General features: G+C 49.6%; 5 protein-coding genes across 5 annotated transcripts; 2 read left to right on the forward strand and 3 right to left on the reverse strand.

The window, feature by feature from the left end:
• The first annotated feature begins 78 nt into the window (after nucleotides 1-78).
• Nucleotides 79-1,359, forward strand: F5Y00DRAFT_242627 (ribose-5-phosphate isomerase B). Its single transcript, XM_048008548.1, has 2 exons — nucleotides 79-490; nucleotides 639-1,359. Exons 1-2 carry the CDS (start codon nucleotides 449-451, stop codon nucleotides 1,068-1,070), a joined length of 474 nt encoding a protein of 157 aa, XP_047862965.1. The 5' UTR covers nucleotides 79-448; the 3' UTR covers nucleotides 1,071-1,359.
• Nucleotides 1,360-1,362: 3 nt separating this feature from the next.
• On the forward strand, nucleotides 1,363-2,885 carry F5Y00DRAFT_127903 (mitochondrial triosephosphate isomerase). Its single transcript, XM_048004164.1, has one exon. The coding sequence runs from the start codon at nucleotides 1,736-1,738 to the stop codon at nucleotides 2,534-2,536; it is 801 nt and encodes a 266-aa protein (XP_047862966.1). The 5' UTR covers nucleotides 1,363-1,735; the 3' UTR covers nucleotides 2,537-2,885.
• Nucleotides 2,886-3,235: 350 nt separating this feature from the next.
• On the reverse strand, nucleotides 3,236-6,222 carry F5Y00DRAFT_254307 (uncharacterized protein; the record flags this gene model as incomplete). The annotated part of the gene is made up of 9 exons (XM_048010149.1): nucleotides 3,236-3,423; nucleotides 3,485-3,649; nucleotides 3,686-3,917; nucleotides 3,960-4,683; nucleotides 4,714-4,760; nucleotides 4,800-5,024; nucleotides 5,061-5,130; nucleotides 5,161-5,990; nucleotides 6,061-6,222. 9 exons carry the CDS (start codon nucleotides 6,220-6,222, stop codon nucleotides 3,236-3,238), a joined length of 2,643 nt encoding a protein of 880 aa, XP_047862967.1.
• A 2,624-nt stretch (nucleotides 6,223-8,846) lies between these two features.
• F5Y00DRAFT_127874 (isoleucyl-tRNA synthetase) lies at nucleotides 8,847-12,571 on the reverse strand. The gene is made up of 4 exons (XM_048004163.1): nucleotides 11,969-12,571; nucleotides 10,643-11,905; nucleotides 10,110-10,544; nucleotides 8,847-10,063 (listed from the first exon to the last, which is right to left on the reverse strand). The coding sequence occupies exons 1-4, from the start codon at nucleotides 12,387-12,389 to the stop codon at nucleotides 8,955-8,957; spliced, it is 3,228 nt and encodes a 1,075-aa protein (XP_047862968.1). The 5' UTR covers nucleotides 12,390-12,571; the 3' UTR covers nucleotides 8,847-8,954.
• Nucleotides 12,572-12,741: 170 nt separating this feature from the next.
• On the reverse strand, nucleotides 12,742-15,149 carry F5Y00DRAFT_242639 (pyruvate kinase). Its single transcript, XM_048008549.1, has 6 exons — nucleotides 14,705-15,149; nucleotides 14,625-14,655; nucleotides 14,340-14,566; nucleotides 13,943-14,285; nucleotides 13,848-13,864; nucleotides 12,742-13,724 (listed from the first exon to the last, which is right to left on the reverse strand). The coding sequence occupies exons 1-6, from the start codon at nucleotides 14,863-14,865 to the stop codon at nucleotides 12,914-12,916; spliced, it is 1,590 nt and encodes a 529-aa protein (XP_047862969.1). The 5' UTR covers nucleotides 14,866-15,149; the 3' UTR covers nucleotides 12,742-12,913.
• Between the last annotated feature and the right edge of the window lie 412 nt (nucleotides 15,150-15,561).

A 15,561-nucleotide genomic window follows, 5' to 3' on the forward strand; every position in this document is an offset into this window, starting at 1 on the left:
GTAATCCGAGAAGTTGCCTATACACTTATACCACTAACACCACAGCTGTACCATATTCCAGCGACCCCACTTGGGTCACTTGGGTCACTTGGAAGGTCACTCTGACCGGTTTGGGGGAAGAACGTCTGTTTGAGACAACGGTTGGGAAGGAGTGATTAGGACAAACAGAAAGAATGTGCTTGTTTTATGTAGCTTTCCAGGGGAGGTACTATCTAAGACGTCTTACAACAAGGCAGTAGGGGGTCTAGTGTACCGAGTAATAAGAAGCAACGGTATCGAATAATAGGAAGTCACACACTCTCTCTTCCTTACTTCTTAAGTCCTGCCGAGTATCACAAGTCGCAGGAGTAGAACAACGCCCGTTGAGTTCCTGGAAGTCTCCAAGTCCCGACTGCCTAATCACATACACTTTCATTACATCCCCGCTAGACGATAGGAAACTACGACAATGGCCGCCTCACCCAGGTGGAAGGTAGCCATCGGAGCCGACGTGAGTTCTTTTCTTTGTTTTCCCTTCGATACCTCTCATTTCTCTTATTTCTCTTACTTATATTTTTCACTTATACTCACTCATCCACTCTCCCACTCGCCCACTCATATGTAACATTTCATCACGATACTAAGCATCACTCACACAGGATGCCGGTGTTGGCTACAAGAGCAAGATCAAGGAGGATTTCGAAAAGGACCCCCGCGTCGAGTCTATCGTAGACGTTGGCAGTCTCTCAGCAGATGACAAGACAGCATACCCGCACCGAGCAGCGGCCGCAGCACAGCTCGTAGCTGATGGCAAGGTTGACAGGGCCCTGCTCATCTGCGGTACAGGCCTAGGAGTTGCCATCTCGGCGAACAAGATCAAGGGCGTCCGCGCCGTCACAGCCCACGACAGCTTCTCTGTAGAGCGAGCCGTACTAAGCAACAATGCCCAAGTCCTTTGTATGGGTGAGAGGGTCATCGGCTTGGAGCTCGCGCGCAGACTAGCTAAGGAGTGGCTGGGTTACGTATTTGACGAGAAGAGCGCGAGCGCCGCCAAGGTAGATGTTATCAGCGACCTCGAGAAATCGCTGTAAACTAGAACGCGCTATTCATCTAGGGGACATATGTCATGCGGGATTTTCTATTATCTACTACTTGCTGTAAAGGGGGGATAGAGTAGTCCAGCCTAATATTTATAAGTCAACTAAGTGTGCACTGGTTATATCAAACGCAGACTCGGGTAAATACCTATGTAAGATAGTCTAGTCTGATGGGACTGTGACTTACTGGTCCGGATACCCGAAAGCTTAAAGAGATAAATATAAACGGAACGCTAGCGGTAGACTGCATCTACCCGAGCCGAGACGTAGGTAGTCGAACAAAGTTAAGGGACCATACATATCTTCGGTGACTGTTGACATATTATTTTCGGAATTTGGGATTAAGTAATGCATTAGCTGTATAACATATGATCTCATAAGACAGACAAGTCAGGAACTCACATGTAAGTAAACCTGTAGCTTAAGAGGTACCTGCGTACATGTACAATACCTAAGAAAGATTCTAGGTTAGAGGTAACTCTCGAACCCACATACCGGATTTCCAGATTCAACACTATAAAGCCGCCTCGCTAATCTCGACAACTTTTACATGTAACCCGTAATCCTGTTTATTTTAACGCCTCTCTTCGAATTTAGCCTCAAACCAAAATCGATAATTGTTACACTACATTACATTATATTATTACATCACACCAACCATGACCTCACCCGCACCCGCACCCACACCCCGTCGCCGCATCGTCGGTGTCTCCACAAAGATGTACTTCTCTGCCACCCGGACAAAGCAATACGTCGACGAGCTACTGCAAATCCTCTCTTCCCCTTCAACCCCCCTAAACAACATCGACATCTTCATAATTCCCGACCACATAACCCTCACCTCCGTCATCACCCAACTCCAACACTCCCCCTCCCCCATTCCCATCCTCCCCGGTGCCCAAGATGCCTTCTACGAAGACACCGGCGCCTACACTGGTGAAGTATCTCCTACTGTCCTCGCCGAAGTAGGCTGCCGCATCGTAGAACTAGGCCACGCCGAGCGCCGCCGTATCTTCGGCGAAACAGACGCTGATACAGCGCGTAAAGCGGCGGCCGCGGCACGGAACGGTTTAATCCCGTTAATCTGCATAGGGGAGCGCTCCAAGGCAGACGGGGAAGCAGGTGTTAGAGTCGCCATTGACGAATGCAGAACGCAAGTCGAAGCTGTGCTCGCCGCGCTCCCTACCACCGCGGAGGTGGTATTAGCTTACGAGCCCGTCTGGGCGATCGGTGCGGCGGAGCCCGCGGGCGCGGAGCACGTGGTTGCTGTTACGCGGGCGATCCGGGGCCTGGAGTGTGTGCGGAGTCGGAAGGGGAGCACGAGGATCCTGTATGGGGGGAGTGCTGGGCCGGGGCTTTTCGCACGGCTGAAGGATGGGGTGGACGGGCTGTTTTTGGGACGGTTTGCGCATGATCCGGCGCAATTTTACAAGACGATTGTGGAGGTGGCTACGGCGTGATGTATACCCACCTGGACAGGGGGAGAGAAGCGGTGATGGTAATATCTCTGGAGCGTTCGTAGATACCGTCGATATATGTTGTCAAACGCTATAAACATATTCCAACAAAATCCAAACCAATCGAGACTAATGACTTAATATGAATGAGGCGCGATTTACAGCGCGCCCCCCCTGAATGAAAAAGTTCAATTATAGAGTGTCGTCGTCGCGCCTCTATATAACACACGCGACGCGATCTAGAATCCTGACAAGTGCTCCGTCGCCCATGTATACATCGCTTGGCGAACTGAAGCAAAGATCAGACAGTAAATGACCTATGGTATCTTACATCAAGTCATAAGACCAGCCAGGGGATATAATCCAGCGCCTTTGAAATACACGTTAAAGAAAGTTGGGCGCGTATATGGTGTCGCCAACATGAACCCTTCCTCGGCCATTTAGTTCGCAAGTCCGAACTTATAGTTGCGCTCCTCGCGAATATCGACCAGTACCAGGCCGCAATCCCGTAAATCCTCCTCTTCCTATCAAGCGCTGATCATAACCACCAAACTTATTTCGGGGAATCTCATTGTGACACCATCCCGGTGGGTGCTTCCTAGCACCGTCATCCCTTCGTCACACGTTTTCCCTAGAATATCGATAGAAACCAACATAATCTACTCCTGATATAAGCAGGAGCTATCCGCATCGTGTGCATCTCTATGTAAGCACCCATTCGCTGCCCCTCTTGACAAACTTATCAAGCAGCATCGCCAGGTCAGCCAGTACGAACCGGCAGATATAAAACCCAAAAAATTCAGCCGCGTGTCTGGTGCAAAGCTCGAGCCCGACTTGAGTTTTGTCCGCATGGCGTAAGCCAGGGTCCTCAACTTGACGCGCAATTTGATCTGGTAAATCGTTAGTATCCAGTATACATGAAGGGAAACGTAGAGCTGTTGGAGTACTTACCAACCGTCTGTGCAGCGTCAAACAATCGTGCTAAGCTCGCCATATAGTTTCCGTACGGCCCGTCAAAATTGACCGATGCGGGATCCCTCTTCGCAGGCCGACTGCTTGGGTGGGCTGTCAAGGGTAAACTTGGTATAGATCCCGATCCTATCGAGCTCGGAATATCTCTCTCGCTTACGCCAGGCCCGCCGCTTCCACTACTGTTAGTCTTCCCCCCGTATGCGTTGGTCATGTTAGCAGCCGAGCCCTTGTTTCTCAGCCTTCGCCAGCTAAATGCACCTCCTTTTCCGCTAACGCTCGCGCTACGTGGCACCGGCGGCGCAGCCTCGGCTTCCCTGTCCTCTCGGAAAGGCGTCATGCCTTGTGTGCCCACCTCGTTACCGAGCTTGCGTGTAAGTGTCGTCTGAACCGTCTCCAGAATATTCTCAAAACTCTGCATCTCTTCGAGCACCGCATCCGCGTCATTACTATCTACCCTTGCGAGCTTGAGAAGCGCCGCGGTTAGGAAGTCACACTGCGCAATCTTATCTTCGAGAGCGCGCAGCTTAACACCCTTGACTTTCCACGCATCCCGAGGAATAAATAACCGAGTGCTGATATATCCACCTCGAGGGTGAGCAAGGGTCTGGTAAAGGGCCCGCATGAGCCAGAAAGGCCGGAGCATGGTATCAGACGGGCACGGTTCTAGAGGTATTGGCACGTCAGGGTTGTGAGGAAGGTGGTGGCTATGGTAAACTTGGTTAGGAGAATGGGAAGTCGGAGAATGAAAATCGGAATCGAAGAGGTGTAGACCACCAACGCCGCCCGCCATTCGCTCGTGAAAGGCAGCTGCCAGCGGTGTAGGCAATGCGGGAATCATGGCCTGGCGAGAGATCGATGTGTTCGAAATTTGGTGGCTAAGAGGCGTGTTGGGCGAGAGGTCCGAGTCGTCGATATGCGACACGGAAAATTGGCGAGTCCTCAGAGACTTTAGACTCGAAGACGAGAAGTTCTTGTGTATACCAGGCCGCACAGAGGACGGTGAGTCGGTTCGATGTTCCTCAAGATCTTGGGGACCTGCTAAGTTCGCCGGTGGGCTTGGAGGAGCCGTGACCCCTGCTGGGCTAGTACCTCTAACAGGTGATGAGGGTGCACGCATGGAAAAAGGTCCGGGTCGCGTTGTTGTCGCCGACAATGCCTGTCTTTGTTGAGCAATAAAACTGCTGGCTGTCTTTGTCTGAAGCGTAGACGTAGAGATAGATGGCGGTTGACTGAGCTTAGAGGTTTCAATCTTGAGCTGCTTAGGGTTTTGCCCAGAGAGGCGGCGGTTGCGCACACCAGACGTTGGGGAGGTCTGTGACGGGGAGCCTTGCGCAAGCGATCGTGGTGGGGACGGCAACGACGGCGCTGAACCTTTAGAAGAAGCTCCAGGTAATGGCATCTCGGTTACTGTTGATAATATAGTTGTGGAAGTAGGAGGATTCGAGCCGACCGAACTATGCCACGTCCGAGAGGTCGTTCCGCTAGAATCAGATTCTCTAGGGATCCTAGATTGTGAATGCTGGGACCGATGTTTAGGAGAGAATTCTTCCATCACGGATCTCCTCGCCATCTCTTCCAAGACACGTTCTTCTTCGTCTGAATCGTTAGCATCAAAGAAATCTCCGCTAAAGATTTGAGATTTCTGATCTATTGACATCTGCCTTTGGCGCTCCCGTTCCCGGGCTAGTTCGATCGCCGCCTCACGTTCAGTCTGTCGGACTCGTTCCTTAGCAATTTCTACCTTGCGCCTCGCGTTGGTCAATACATCAACGGTATCGGAATCATTGTTATCATCGTAGACGGTGTCGTACGATTCCATAGGTTCAAATCCTTCGTCGTAAGCAGCTTCTACTGCGGCGTCTAAGGCAGCGTCGAACTCCGCCTCCGTGTTACCGCTGGTATGGCGGAGGTGTTTCCTCCTGACCCCTAGCGACGAGGTCCTTGAGTGAATCGAGGACGAAGTCGAACCACCTGATTCGTCGATCGGATCCAGCCACGATCCCGATTCGTGACTGAGATTGCGCTTATGGCTCCTCGCGCCGTTCTCGGGTGCTAGGCGGTTAGCCGGCCAAGAGAAATCCTGCCGCACAATGGGCTCCGGCGTTGGAGGCTTAGCAGGCGAAACCGGCCTTCGAGGTGATAATGGGGCAGGTACAAAGCCTCCATCCTGCTGGGGTAAACTGAGAGAGGGTCCTTCGAAGTTTCGGCGCATCCGGGACCCCGAGAAGGAGGATTGGAGCAGCGGCTGGCCCTGGTTGGGATTTGGAGAGGACCGAAGACGGAACGCGTCCGGAGGGGGAGACTCGCCCATATTTATCCTCGCACCTCCCGAGCCTTCTGCAGAATCTTCGGAGCCGGCCAATTCGATCTGAACCCCATGATAGTCATCAACGCTCTCCGGCCTTGCGGGTAAGGCTTTGTCACTTTGTAAATATGCAGGGAGTAACTCGTCCAGCTCGTCTATTCGGCTAGTGTACGTATGTCGCTGCAAGAAAATGAGTCAATTTCAGAAATAGTAGCAATGGTTGATGACGAAAATATAACAGTGAACTTACAATGGCCTCCAGCTTCCTCCTATCCTCTTCGCCATTTGTCCTAGCAAGTACTTGTTGTAAGAGATCGCAAGCTTCTAGATAGGAATCCCGGGCTGCAGCGTAATTCTGAGCATTATCCAGTTGGACTGCGGCGTTTGCCTTTCCTAGCGCTTTAGACAACATGGCTTTCTGCGACGGTTTGCTACCACGGTTGACCCGAGTCGAGTCGGTGCTGCCTCTCGTAGCTGAAGAGCGACCTCTTGCATGACTCTTCCTCTCCCTCTCCGACATACTATCACGGACAAGGGGCGCTGATGGAAGCAATGCAGAATTTCCTTTGGCGACTATGTTCGGGCGGGTAGGGTCATTCCAAGCGTTTTCTTGCGGTTCGGCCGAATTGGCGCGAATTATGGATTGCGCAGGAGAATTGGTGCGGACAACCGATTCGGGATTCGCGTCGAGAGGGGGAAGGGAGATGATAGGGGGTAGATTCGGTGGCGCGGAAGAAGAAGAAGGCGGTGGGGGCGGCGATAATGGTCTTCGGGTTCTCGGTGACGCGCTCGTATCTTTAGAAGGTCGTCTTCTGCCTAGTTTCCGCGGTGGAGATTGTAACGCCTGATGTTTTTGTTGCTGTTGTTGATCTTTTTCTTTTTCTTTTTCTTTTACTTTTTGTTGTTGTTGTTGTTGTCGTTGTTGTTGTTGCGATTTCTGAGATTGGAATTGGAATTGGGACTGGGACTGAGACTGAGACTGGGGTTGGGGTTGGGGGGTGTCGTGATCGTGGTTAGAAGCTAGGCTCGATGTAGTGGACGTGGACCAGCGATTGAGGTTTCGAAAGCCGTCGCTTGCGCCGCCAGTGCTACTAGATCGCGAATGGTTGCGCGAGTGATTTAAAGCTGAATCAGTTGAACGCTCGGGCGGAATCGCAGGGGATATTGTTCTCGTGTTGGCGCTACGAGGCGGCGGTAGAAGCGATGAAATTCTAGGCGGCCGACTAGGACGAATTAGGGGATGGGGGTTTTGATGGGGCTCTCGTGCAGGCTCTCGTGCAGAGTCTCGTGCAGAATGATGGAGATTCGAGTCCAATTGTGGACGAGTTTGGGGACGAGATTGAGAACGAGATTGGCTTTGGTTTTGACTAGTGGCGCTTAAAATTAACGCAGCAGTCGCGGTCGTAGTCGTACCTGCTTTTATCGCTCCTGCTCCTGCTTCTCCTACTTGAGCCGTATCTTCGGTGGTTTCGCTTTTCGGCCCGTGTCCGGCGATTCGGATAGCGCTAGACTTTAAAGTCCCGCTAGTGCTTCCGTTTATTCTTCCCTTTATTATCATTCCATCTCCACCTTCACCGTCGCCATCCACTCCGTTCAGTCCGCGATTGTAATCCAATATTTTACTTTGATTTATATTACTCTTCGCCGTACTTATCTCCGAAATACTTCTCTGTTGTCGTCGTTGGTAATGTTGAGAAAAAACAGAGGGTTGCAGCGTCGATGCCGGTAACGGTGGGGATCGTAGTCCTGAGGATGGTGTTGCCGTTGTTGCTGATGATGATGATGATAATAGCGGCGGTGATGATCGTGGCATCATGTGTTTTCCTCGAGATGCAACACTAAGTCCTATACCCAAGTCCTATCGCAAGCCGCGCAATAGACGCTTGTGCTATGACTCTGCAACCAAAAAGAGGTACTAAACTGATGATCCCGCCGGCCTACAGCGTCGCTTGTAAGTAGGTAGCATGAGTCTGTGTGTGTAATCTGAACCGTAATGCGAATAAGGGCCAATGCGATAGCGCGCTGTCTCGGGGACCGATTCCCAAAAGGCTAAAACCCCCCAGATCTACCTTGCTATTATTACTATTCTCTTATTAGGCACCTTTTCTTTGATCAATTCCCATCGACTAAGAAGACATTAAGCATCTGTGTATTTTACACTCCGCAAAGACAAACGTAAGTAGTGGTGAGACAGTTATCCTTCAAGAATTTCTTGCGAGACGTGTGCAAGACTCAGAAACAGGACAGCCCCTTTTAGCATCCTCCTAACGGTGAATAAAGTTCTCTTCAACAATTTCGATCGCGTAGCCGTACGTACGTACGCAAGTACCGCTGGGAGGAATTAGGTACATTGATATTACCCAAGACAGGAGGTACATATTAATACATGTATATATAGGTAACTTCAGGGGTAGTCCGGATACTCCTTAGAATTCGGCCAATCAATATCTGCTGTCTCAGAACAAATCCCCGACCTTCAAAGCCACCCCTGCCTTTACCTACATATCCGCGTACACGTACGGACATACCGGGCAGATCACTTCACGAGGTAGGATTTTATTCCTTTTTCGATCTTGATAACATAAAAAGGGTAAGAATCGGCATCGTTATGAACACGTCAGATTATTTCTCAACCTTCCAGGTCATATATGATATTAGCTTTCCTGTTTTACGCCTCGAAGGCACAGCCAAACTCGATAGTACAGCTCACCTTCAAACACAATTTGTTTCAAATTCCATAATTACCCCCATCTTCTCAAGCTTATATTTTCAGCTGCTTCTTCAGCATTGGATATCACGGTCTTTCACTTTATTAAGTGTACACAGAACTATTATACAGACCGACGAGATAAGCCCTCAGATCTTATCATCTACCTCATAAGTAACCCCGAGTATAGTATTACTCGGATTACTGTAAAAAAAAAATTGACGGTTGACGAACAAGCCTCATATCTACGAGATAATATAGATAATCACAAATACATACACATCCTTTCAAAGGAGAATGCATTCTATTGTGATCACTTTCAGCTGTTGGAAATGTGTCCGTGGGCTCTTGAGGTCAACCTTTTTGTTTTGTTCTATTTCATCAATTTCTGGGGTCACGTAGCCCAGCTGATTCTATAGTCTCACTATCTAGTCTAATTAAAGCCGACACAACCTTAGCAATAGGGTTAGGTTGCTAATAACGTGCTCCTCCTCTAGTATGACAGTTTCCGCCGCCCCTTCGGACGCAATAGGCTCCAATGGCCCACGTACGGTACTTTCAAACTGAGATCGCCGGGAGGATACCAACGTCTCGAATTGAATATCGTCGGGATTCGAAACAACGCTATACTGCATGCGGACGTCATCAGTTGGAACCAGTCCGGCCGTCTTCCGCATTTTCTGCACACGGGTCATGACATCTCGGGCGATTCCGTCGTCGATGAGCTCCGGGTGCGATGCCGTGTCTAAGAGAATGATCATATCTTCCAAGAAGGCTGGTTCGTATTGTACCCCTTCATCTTTTACGATATTAGGGTTATCCTTAGCTACGACCCGCACGATATTGATATCGTTCCCCTCAAGCTCAATACCCTTGATGGTTATCTTCTTCTCTTTTAGATATTGTCTAAGCTGCTCCTGCGTTAGGTCTGGCAGCGCTTTGCGGACGACCTGGGCGTCGCGCTTCAGCTTTTTGCCCAGAGTCGGCCAATCAACCTTCGCCTCGAGATTAATACCGTATCGTTCCTCGTCGTTTGTCAGGATCACGTCTCGGATATTGAGCTCCTCCTTGACATAAGTTTGCAGCTCCTCGATGTCGCTGAGTTGCTGTTCGTCGGCAATAACTACGAGGGTGAGCAAGGGGGTCTTCAATTGGATATTTTTACGCTCTCTCGCAGTCCTTGCCAGCTGGATAACTTTTTGCATGGCAGAGACCTTTCTTTGGATCACCTCGTCGAAGAGTGACTCTTGCGCAGTCGGGAACGCAAGGAAATGTACACTTTTAGAGTTGGGATAATCCGCAAGAGCGTTGCCAAGGTACGGCTGTAGGAGGCGGTAGATGTGCTCAGTAATGAAGGGCGTGAAAGGTGCCAAAGCCCGAACCAAAGTGAATAGCACTTGGCATAGCGTATCCAGTGCTGCCTTGGTGTCCTTAACATCCAAGCCAGCAGCGCCCTTGAGCCTCTTCCGGTTGAAGCGAATGTACCAATTCGTTAAGTTGTCAATAACTAGAAGTAGACGCGGTACGACGGTATATAGACGATAGCCTATAGGGTTAGCGAACACTATGTTTCGGACAGGTTATAGACTCACCGGCCATCTCTTGATCAATAAACTGCAACATGCTCTGGCAATCTGCAAGAATCCATCGGTCCATAACATTGGTTGTTTCTGGTAACTGAGCGACGAAGTCGTTGCCGGTTGTCTTCTTGAACAGGACTGCCTGTTCGTAAAAGAAGCGGTAGCTGTTCCAGAGAGGCAGTAACACCTTCGCCACCACCTCCTTAACTCCTGATTCCTTGAAGCGCAAAGGCTCGCCGCGGACGACGGGAGAGTTGATGAGGTAGAGGCGTAGGGCATCAGAGCCATACTGATCAATAACAGTTTTGGGGTCCGGGTAGTTCTTTAAGCTCTTGGACATCTTCTTGCCGTCTTCCGCCAAAACCAAGCCATTTACAATAACTGCGCGAAATGGCGAGACGCCAAAAAGCTTATTTCCTAGAACGCTCAACGTGTAAAACCAGCCACCTAGAGTCAGACACAGTTAGCTGCAACGGTACCTCGATAAGATGCCTCCAAAATCCAAGTCAATGCTCTATAACTTCAGTGGGAAATGCAATGCTTACGGGTTTGGTCGAGTCCCTCGGCGATGAAATCAGCTGGGAAGTTTCCGTTATGAAACTCTTCGGAATTCTCAAAGGGGAAATGGTTAGAGGCGTACGGCATGCTGCCTGACTCGAACCAGCAATCGAAAACTTCGTCAATACGGCGTAGCTGTCCCTTTCCTTTCTTGGAAGGAATTGTGATCCCATCAATCTTGTCTCGGTGGATGTCATCTAGCGAGCCGGTATACCCACTCAGCTCTTTGAGCTCGGCAATGCTTCCTACGCAGACAACTTCCTCGTAATCCTCGCTGACCCATAATGGGATTGGCGTACCCCAATACCGATTCCGGGCAATATTCCAGTCATGTGCGTTCGCGACCCAGTTCGTGAACCGCTTTTCTTTAACGAAGGAAGGGACCCAGGTAGTCGACTCAAGATTATTGAGCATATCAGGTATAGAGTTGGTGACCCGAATAAACCAAGAAGACACCGCTTTCCTGATGAGCTGTGTGTCGGAACGCCAGCAGAACTTGTCTACGTGGGACACTTGAGTTGCGAGCAGTAGTCGGCCAGTCTCCTTCAGATCCTTGACAATAGCCTTGTCGGCAGTTTTCACGTGCTGGCCAGCATAATCGGCTACCTCAGCGGTAAAGAGACCCTTATCATCTACAGGGCACGGGGGTAAGCGCTTTGGACTGATAAAGCCGGCAGCGACCGCAGCGTCGTAATCTTCTTGGCCGAAAGCGGGAGCCTGGTGCACGAGACCGGTACCCTCGTCGGCTTCGACGTAGTCGGCGCCTATGACTTGGAAACAATCGGCGAATTGGTCGGCGAAGTAACGGAATAACGGTTCGTACTTCCAACCGATCATATCTTTGCCCTTAAGCTTGCCGACGATCTTATATTTTGCCTTTTTCTTCTCCTTGTACAGCATAGAAATTCCGCTTTCAAGAAGGATATATTGTTTGCCAGAGTCCTCGTCAAGAATTTCAACGTATTCGAAGTCGGGATGAACAGCAATAAGGAGGTTAGAAGGTAGTGTCCATGGCGTCGTGGTGTAGATGACTAAAGACGAGTCCCTGCCTTTCACGGGAAAGGCGATCAAAACTGCCGGATCTTGTGTCGTCTTCTCGTTTTGCTTGGATTCCATATGGCTTAACGGGGTGCAGAGTGCGGTAGAGAAGGGCATGATCTGATATGCGCGGTAGACCTGGTCCTTATCGTGAAGCTGCTTAAAGACCCACCAGCAAGATTCCATAAAGTTGACGTCCATAGACTTGTAGTCTTCACCCTTGTCGTCAGTGCCTTATTACTACTAGTTTATATTGCGCAAGTGACCCGACTCACCATTGTCGAAATCTATCCAGCGACCCAGTCTCTCGATGATCTGCCTCCATTCCCCCGCATACCTCATCACAATAGCTCTGCATTCAGCATTATACTTTTCTATGCCCATTTTTAAGACGGCGTCTCTGCCGGATACACCTAAGGTCTTGTCGATTTCATATTCGATAGGGAGGCCGTGCGTATCCCAACCAAAACGACGAACGACATGATATCCCTTCATAGACCAATATCGAGGAATAATATCCTTGATGGTGGAGGTTAGAAGGTGGCCATAATGAGGAAGACCAGTTGCAAATGGCGGGCCATCGTAGAAGGTGAAGCGCTTCTGGCCTTCGGTGAGCTTTAATTGAGTTTGAAACGCATCGACCTCTCGCCAGAATTGCACGGTTTCTTCTTCTGTCTTGGGGAAACTAATGCTCATCTTGGCGAAGCGCGACAGCCCTCCGGGACTGTAGTCTGCTGAGGGGCTGAGGGAAGTATGAATAACTTCTAATATCAATCAAATCTCGAGACGATGTAGGAAACCAAAAATGACCCCGCCAAAATTTCGCGTGAGTCAAAGTTGAAAGGCTCCGAGGGGTCCTAAGTACCTAAACGCGGGGCACTTGCCGCTCTAATAAGTGGATCCTATGAATTAAATTTGAATAAATTTTACATATTCACTTACTCACATGCATCATCTGATCATACTCATTTATGCATGTACCTACTACATGTTGCACAATAAAGAAGAATAAATGTACGGATCCGTACACTACCACGTAAAGCAACCATGCGCAGAAAATGAAATATAATCATATTTATAATATATTGATCATCTCAAGCTGCCTCTCTTACCGGCAACAATTTCATCGTCCTGTTGCCTTCCGACTTATAACGCCGTAGAGATTACCTGAGTAAACTACCTTCCGTACAGTTCCTTGTTCCAATTAGTGCATCTATCAATCAATGCATCATTCCTAATCCTAGGGATGCCGGGTCGGCCTTGACGATCCGTGTTGTGTTTGTATTACCCATACCACCTCTCCAGCCTTGGACAACGACAATAGTATCGGTCTTGTTCAAAAGTCCCAATCCTAAGGCCCTCTCAACGGCCCATTTAATGCGGCGGTCTACATCCTCTTGCCAGTTAACGTTATCGTAGTCCGGCTTCGCTTCGTCAAATAGGAAAGGATAGACACCACGGTACAGGTGTGCATAGCGCGACGCAGATGCGTTACGAGTGACCATGAAGATGGGACACACCGGTCGGTACTTCGATAGCAGACGGGCAGAGTCACCAGACGTTGACAGAACGATAATGGCTCCCGCATTCAGGTCCAAAGACGCTCGTACCGCAGCCATAGCACAACTCTCAACAACGCTCGTGGGACGCTTTGCCAACGTGACCATCTCCTCGTAGTGGCTGACGTAGGGGATGGAGTTCTCCGCTGCAAGGCAGGTGTTGCTCATCTCGCGGACAGCCAGCTCCGGATACGCACCTTTGGCAGTCTCGCCGCTAAGCATGACACAGTCAGCTCCGTCAGTAACAGCATTACCAACGTCGCTGATTTCTGCTCTGGTGGGGCGAGGGTTGGTAATCATGCTTTCCAACATTTGCGTGGCGCAGATCACGGGTTTGCCAGCAATGTTGCACTTGGCAATCAACTTCTTCTGGGCGGCGAATACTTCGTAGGCTGGGATCTCAATACCTAGATCTCCTCGAGCTACCATAACACCATCGGTCTCCTCAAGAATTTGATCGAAGTTGTTGAGTCTATGGAAAGATAATTTGTTAGCGTTTCCCGGCCATAAGATTTACGAACTAGTTATTCTACAGCGCTGGGAGCTATGGCTCAGGGCAAAGGGTAATTCGGTTTTCGAGACAGCAATGACTTACCCTTGTCGGTTCTCAATCTATAGGCCCGTTAATTAGCAATCAAGTTTACCATAGAGAAGAGAAGGGAAAAGAGCGCATGGTAATTCATTACTAACCTTGGCAATAATCTGAATATGTTTACCATCTTCTCCCAAGACTTCGCGAATCGCACGGATGTCTTCACCTCGTCGAATGAAGCTGGCGAAAACCATGTCCACGTTGTTCTGGACTCCGAACCGGAGATCTTTCTTGTCCTTCTCTGACAAAGCAGGGAGATCGACATCAGTGTCGGGGAGGTTGACACCCTTTCGGGAGGAGATATACCCGTTGTTTCGGGCGCGTACTTCGACAGTCTTGTCGTCCTTGATTCTGAGCACATCGAAGGCAAGCACACCATCGTCGACATATATGATCTTTCCCGGTTCGATCACTTTGGTGATGTTCTTATAGTCAACATACCTACAGAGTCTGTCAGCACCATGAATTTATATCTAGAGTAGAGATGCACCATACATATTCTCTACGCTACACGCCGTCTTATACTTTTCATCCGTGGTGATGTTCAAGACAGTTCCAGCCTTGAGGGGAATATCTTCACCGCGCTCAGTATCACCAGTACGGATCTCGGGCCCCTTTGTGTCGAGAGCGATGGCGACTTGCCGACCAGGCTGCTGCTGCTCCGCAGCACGGGTGTTGTCAATGACAGATTGGTGGTATTCGTAGCTTCCATGGCTGAAGTTCTGCATATAGACTAAATTAGTAAGTGACAAAATGGCATCGTTACGAAGAGATTCTCACCATGCGGACGATATTAAGACCTGCTTGTCGGCTGAGCTAAGATTAGTTTCCAGAAGCTACATAGATAGTTCTATACTAACAGAGAGTTAATCTTCTCAACCGAGTTGGTCTTGGGTCCGATGGTGCAGATGATGGAGGTTCGCCGGTGGGCATTCTTGTCGGGAACATCAGCTGTGTTGAGGCTCGCGAGCCATTCAACACGGCCACCTAGGGCAAGGTGATCAAGAGACGAGGCAGACATGCTTAGAAGCTACTCGGAGCAGTGTCAAGACAGGGATATCAAGGTAGAAAAAGGGTCTTCTTAGACGGCCGTACAGTCAGGCCCGAAGAAGATGATAATGCGTTGAACCAGAAAATGGGAGAAAGACGGTAGGAACTGGAACAAGGAGGGAAGATCAGGATTAAAAAGGGGTTCACGAAACAACGTGATGATGATGTGAGGTATTTCTAAAATATAAACAATTCAGAAAAGTTAGAACGAGTTTACGGATTAACCCCACCTCTGTCATGGACTTTTTGCTTGAGAAAGTTCCAGCTCTGGCGAAGAATTGGCCAGTCCCTTGCGCGGGGGGGTTTTAAAAGAGGGGCAACGCCCTACGATGGGCCTACCAAGATGGATACCTACATAATAACAGTACGTATTGGTGGGCTGGTGGGCTGGTAGGCTAGTGGGCTGGTGGTTCTGGTATGTATCACCCCCCTCCCCCTCCCCCTCTAAGAGGTATTTACTTCCAATGGTCACCAATCGCCTAGCCCACCTGGCACGATCCTAATCAACTAATGTACCTAGCACGCACGTCCTTATGCAGGGTATATAGGAAGTATCCCCAATTACAAGGCTAGGATTAGCGACCTGCCTTATCTTCAGCAGGCTTAGCTAAGGGGTATACCGAAAGTACCTACATAAGAAGCGTATCAACTTGAACCTTTTCGAACT

This window comes from Daldinia vernicosa (assembly GCF_022497035.1).
Source record: "Daldinia vernicosa strain CBS 139.73 unplaced genomic scaffold F5Y00scaffold_38, whole genome shotgun sequence".
NCBI lineage: Eukaryota > Fungi > Ascomycota > Sordariomycetes > Xylariales > Hypoxylaceae > Daldinia > Daldinia vernicosa.

Excerpts from the sequence above, each read along its gene's own strand:
- F5Y00DRAFT_242627 (XM_048008548.1), top strand. The coding sequence starts at position 449 with ATGGCCGCCTCACCCAGGTGGAAGGTAGCCATCGGAGCCGAC. Across the intron at positions 491-638 it reads AGGTAGCCATCGGAGCCGAC|GATGCCGGTGTTGGCTACAA; the intron begins GTGAGTTCTTTT and ends TCACTCACACAG.
- F5Y00DRAFT_127903 (XM_048004164.1), top strand. The coding sequence starts at position 1,736 with ATGACCTCACCCGCACCCGCACCCACACCCCGTCGCCGCATCGTCGGT.
- F5Y00DRAFT_127874 (XM_048004163.1), bottom strand. The coding sequence starts at position 12,389 with ATGAGCATTAGTTTCCCCAAGACAGAAGAAGAAACCGTGCAATTCTGG. Across the intron at positions 11,906-11,968 it reads CTGGATAGATTTCGACAATG|ACTACAAGTCTATGGACGTC; the intron begins GTGAGTCGGGTC and ends ACAAGGGTGAAG. Across the intron at positions 10,064-10,109 it reads TATTGATCAAGAGATGGCCG|GCTATCGTCTATATACCGTC; the intron begins GTGAGTCTATAA and ends CTAACCCTATAG.
- F5Y00DRAFT_242639 (XM_048008549.1), bottom strand. The coding sequence starts at position 14,865 with ATGTCTGCCTCGTCTCTTGATCACCTTGCCCTAGGTGGCCGTGTTGAA. Across the intron at positions 14,567-14,624 it reads GTCTTAATATCGTCCGCATG|AACTTCAGCCATGGAAGCTA; the intron begins GTGAGAATCTCT and ends GTCTATATGCAG. Across the intron at positions 14,286-14,339 it reads GCGTGTAGCGTAGAGAATAT|GTATGTTGACTATAAGAACA; the intron begins GTATGGTGCATC and ends CAGACTCTGTAG.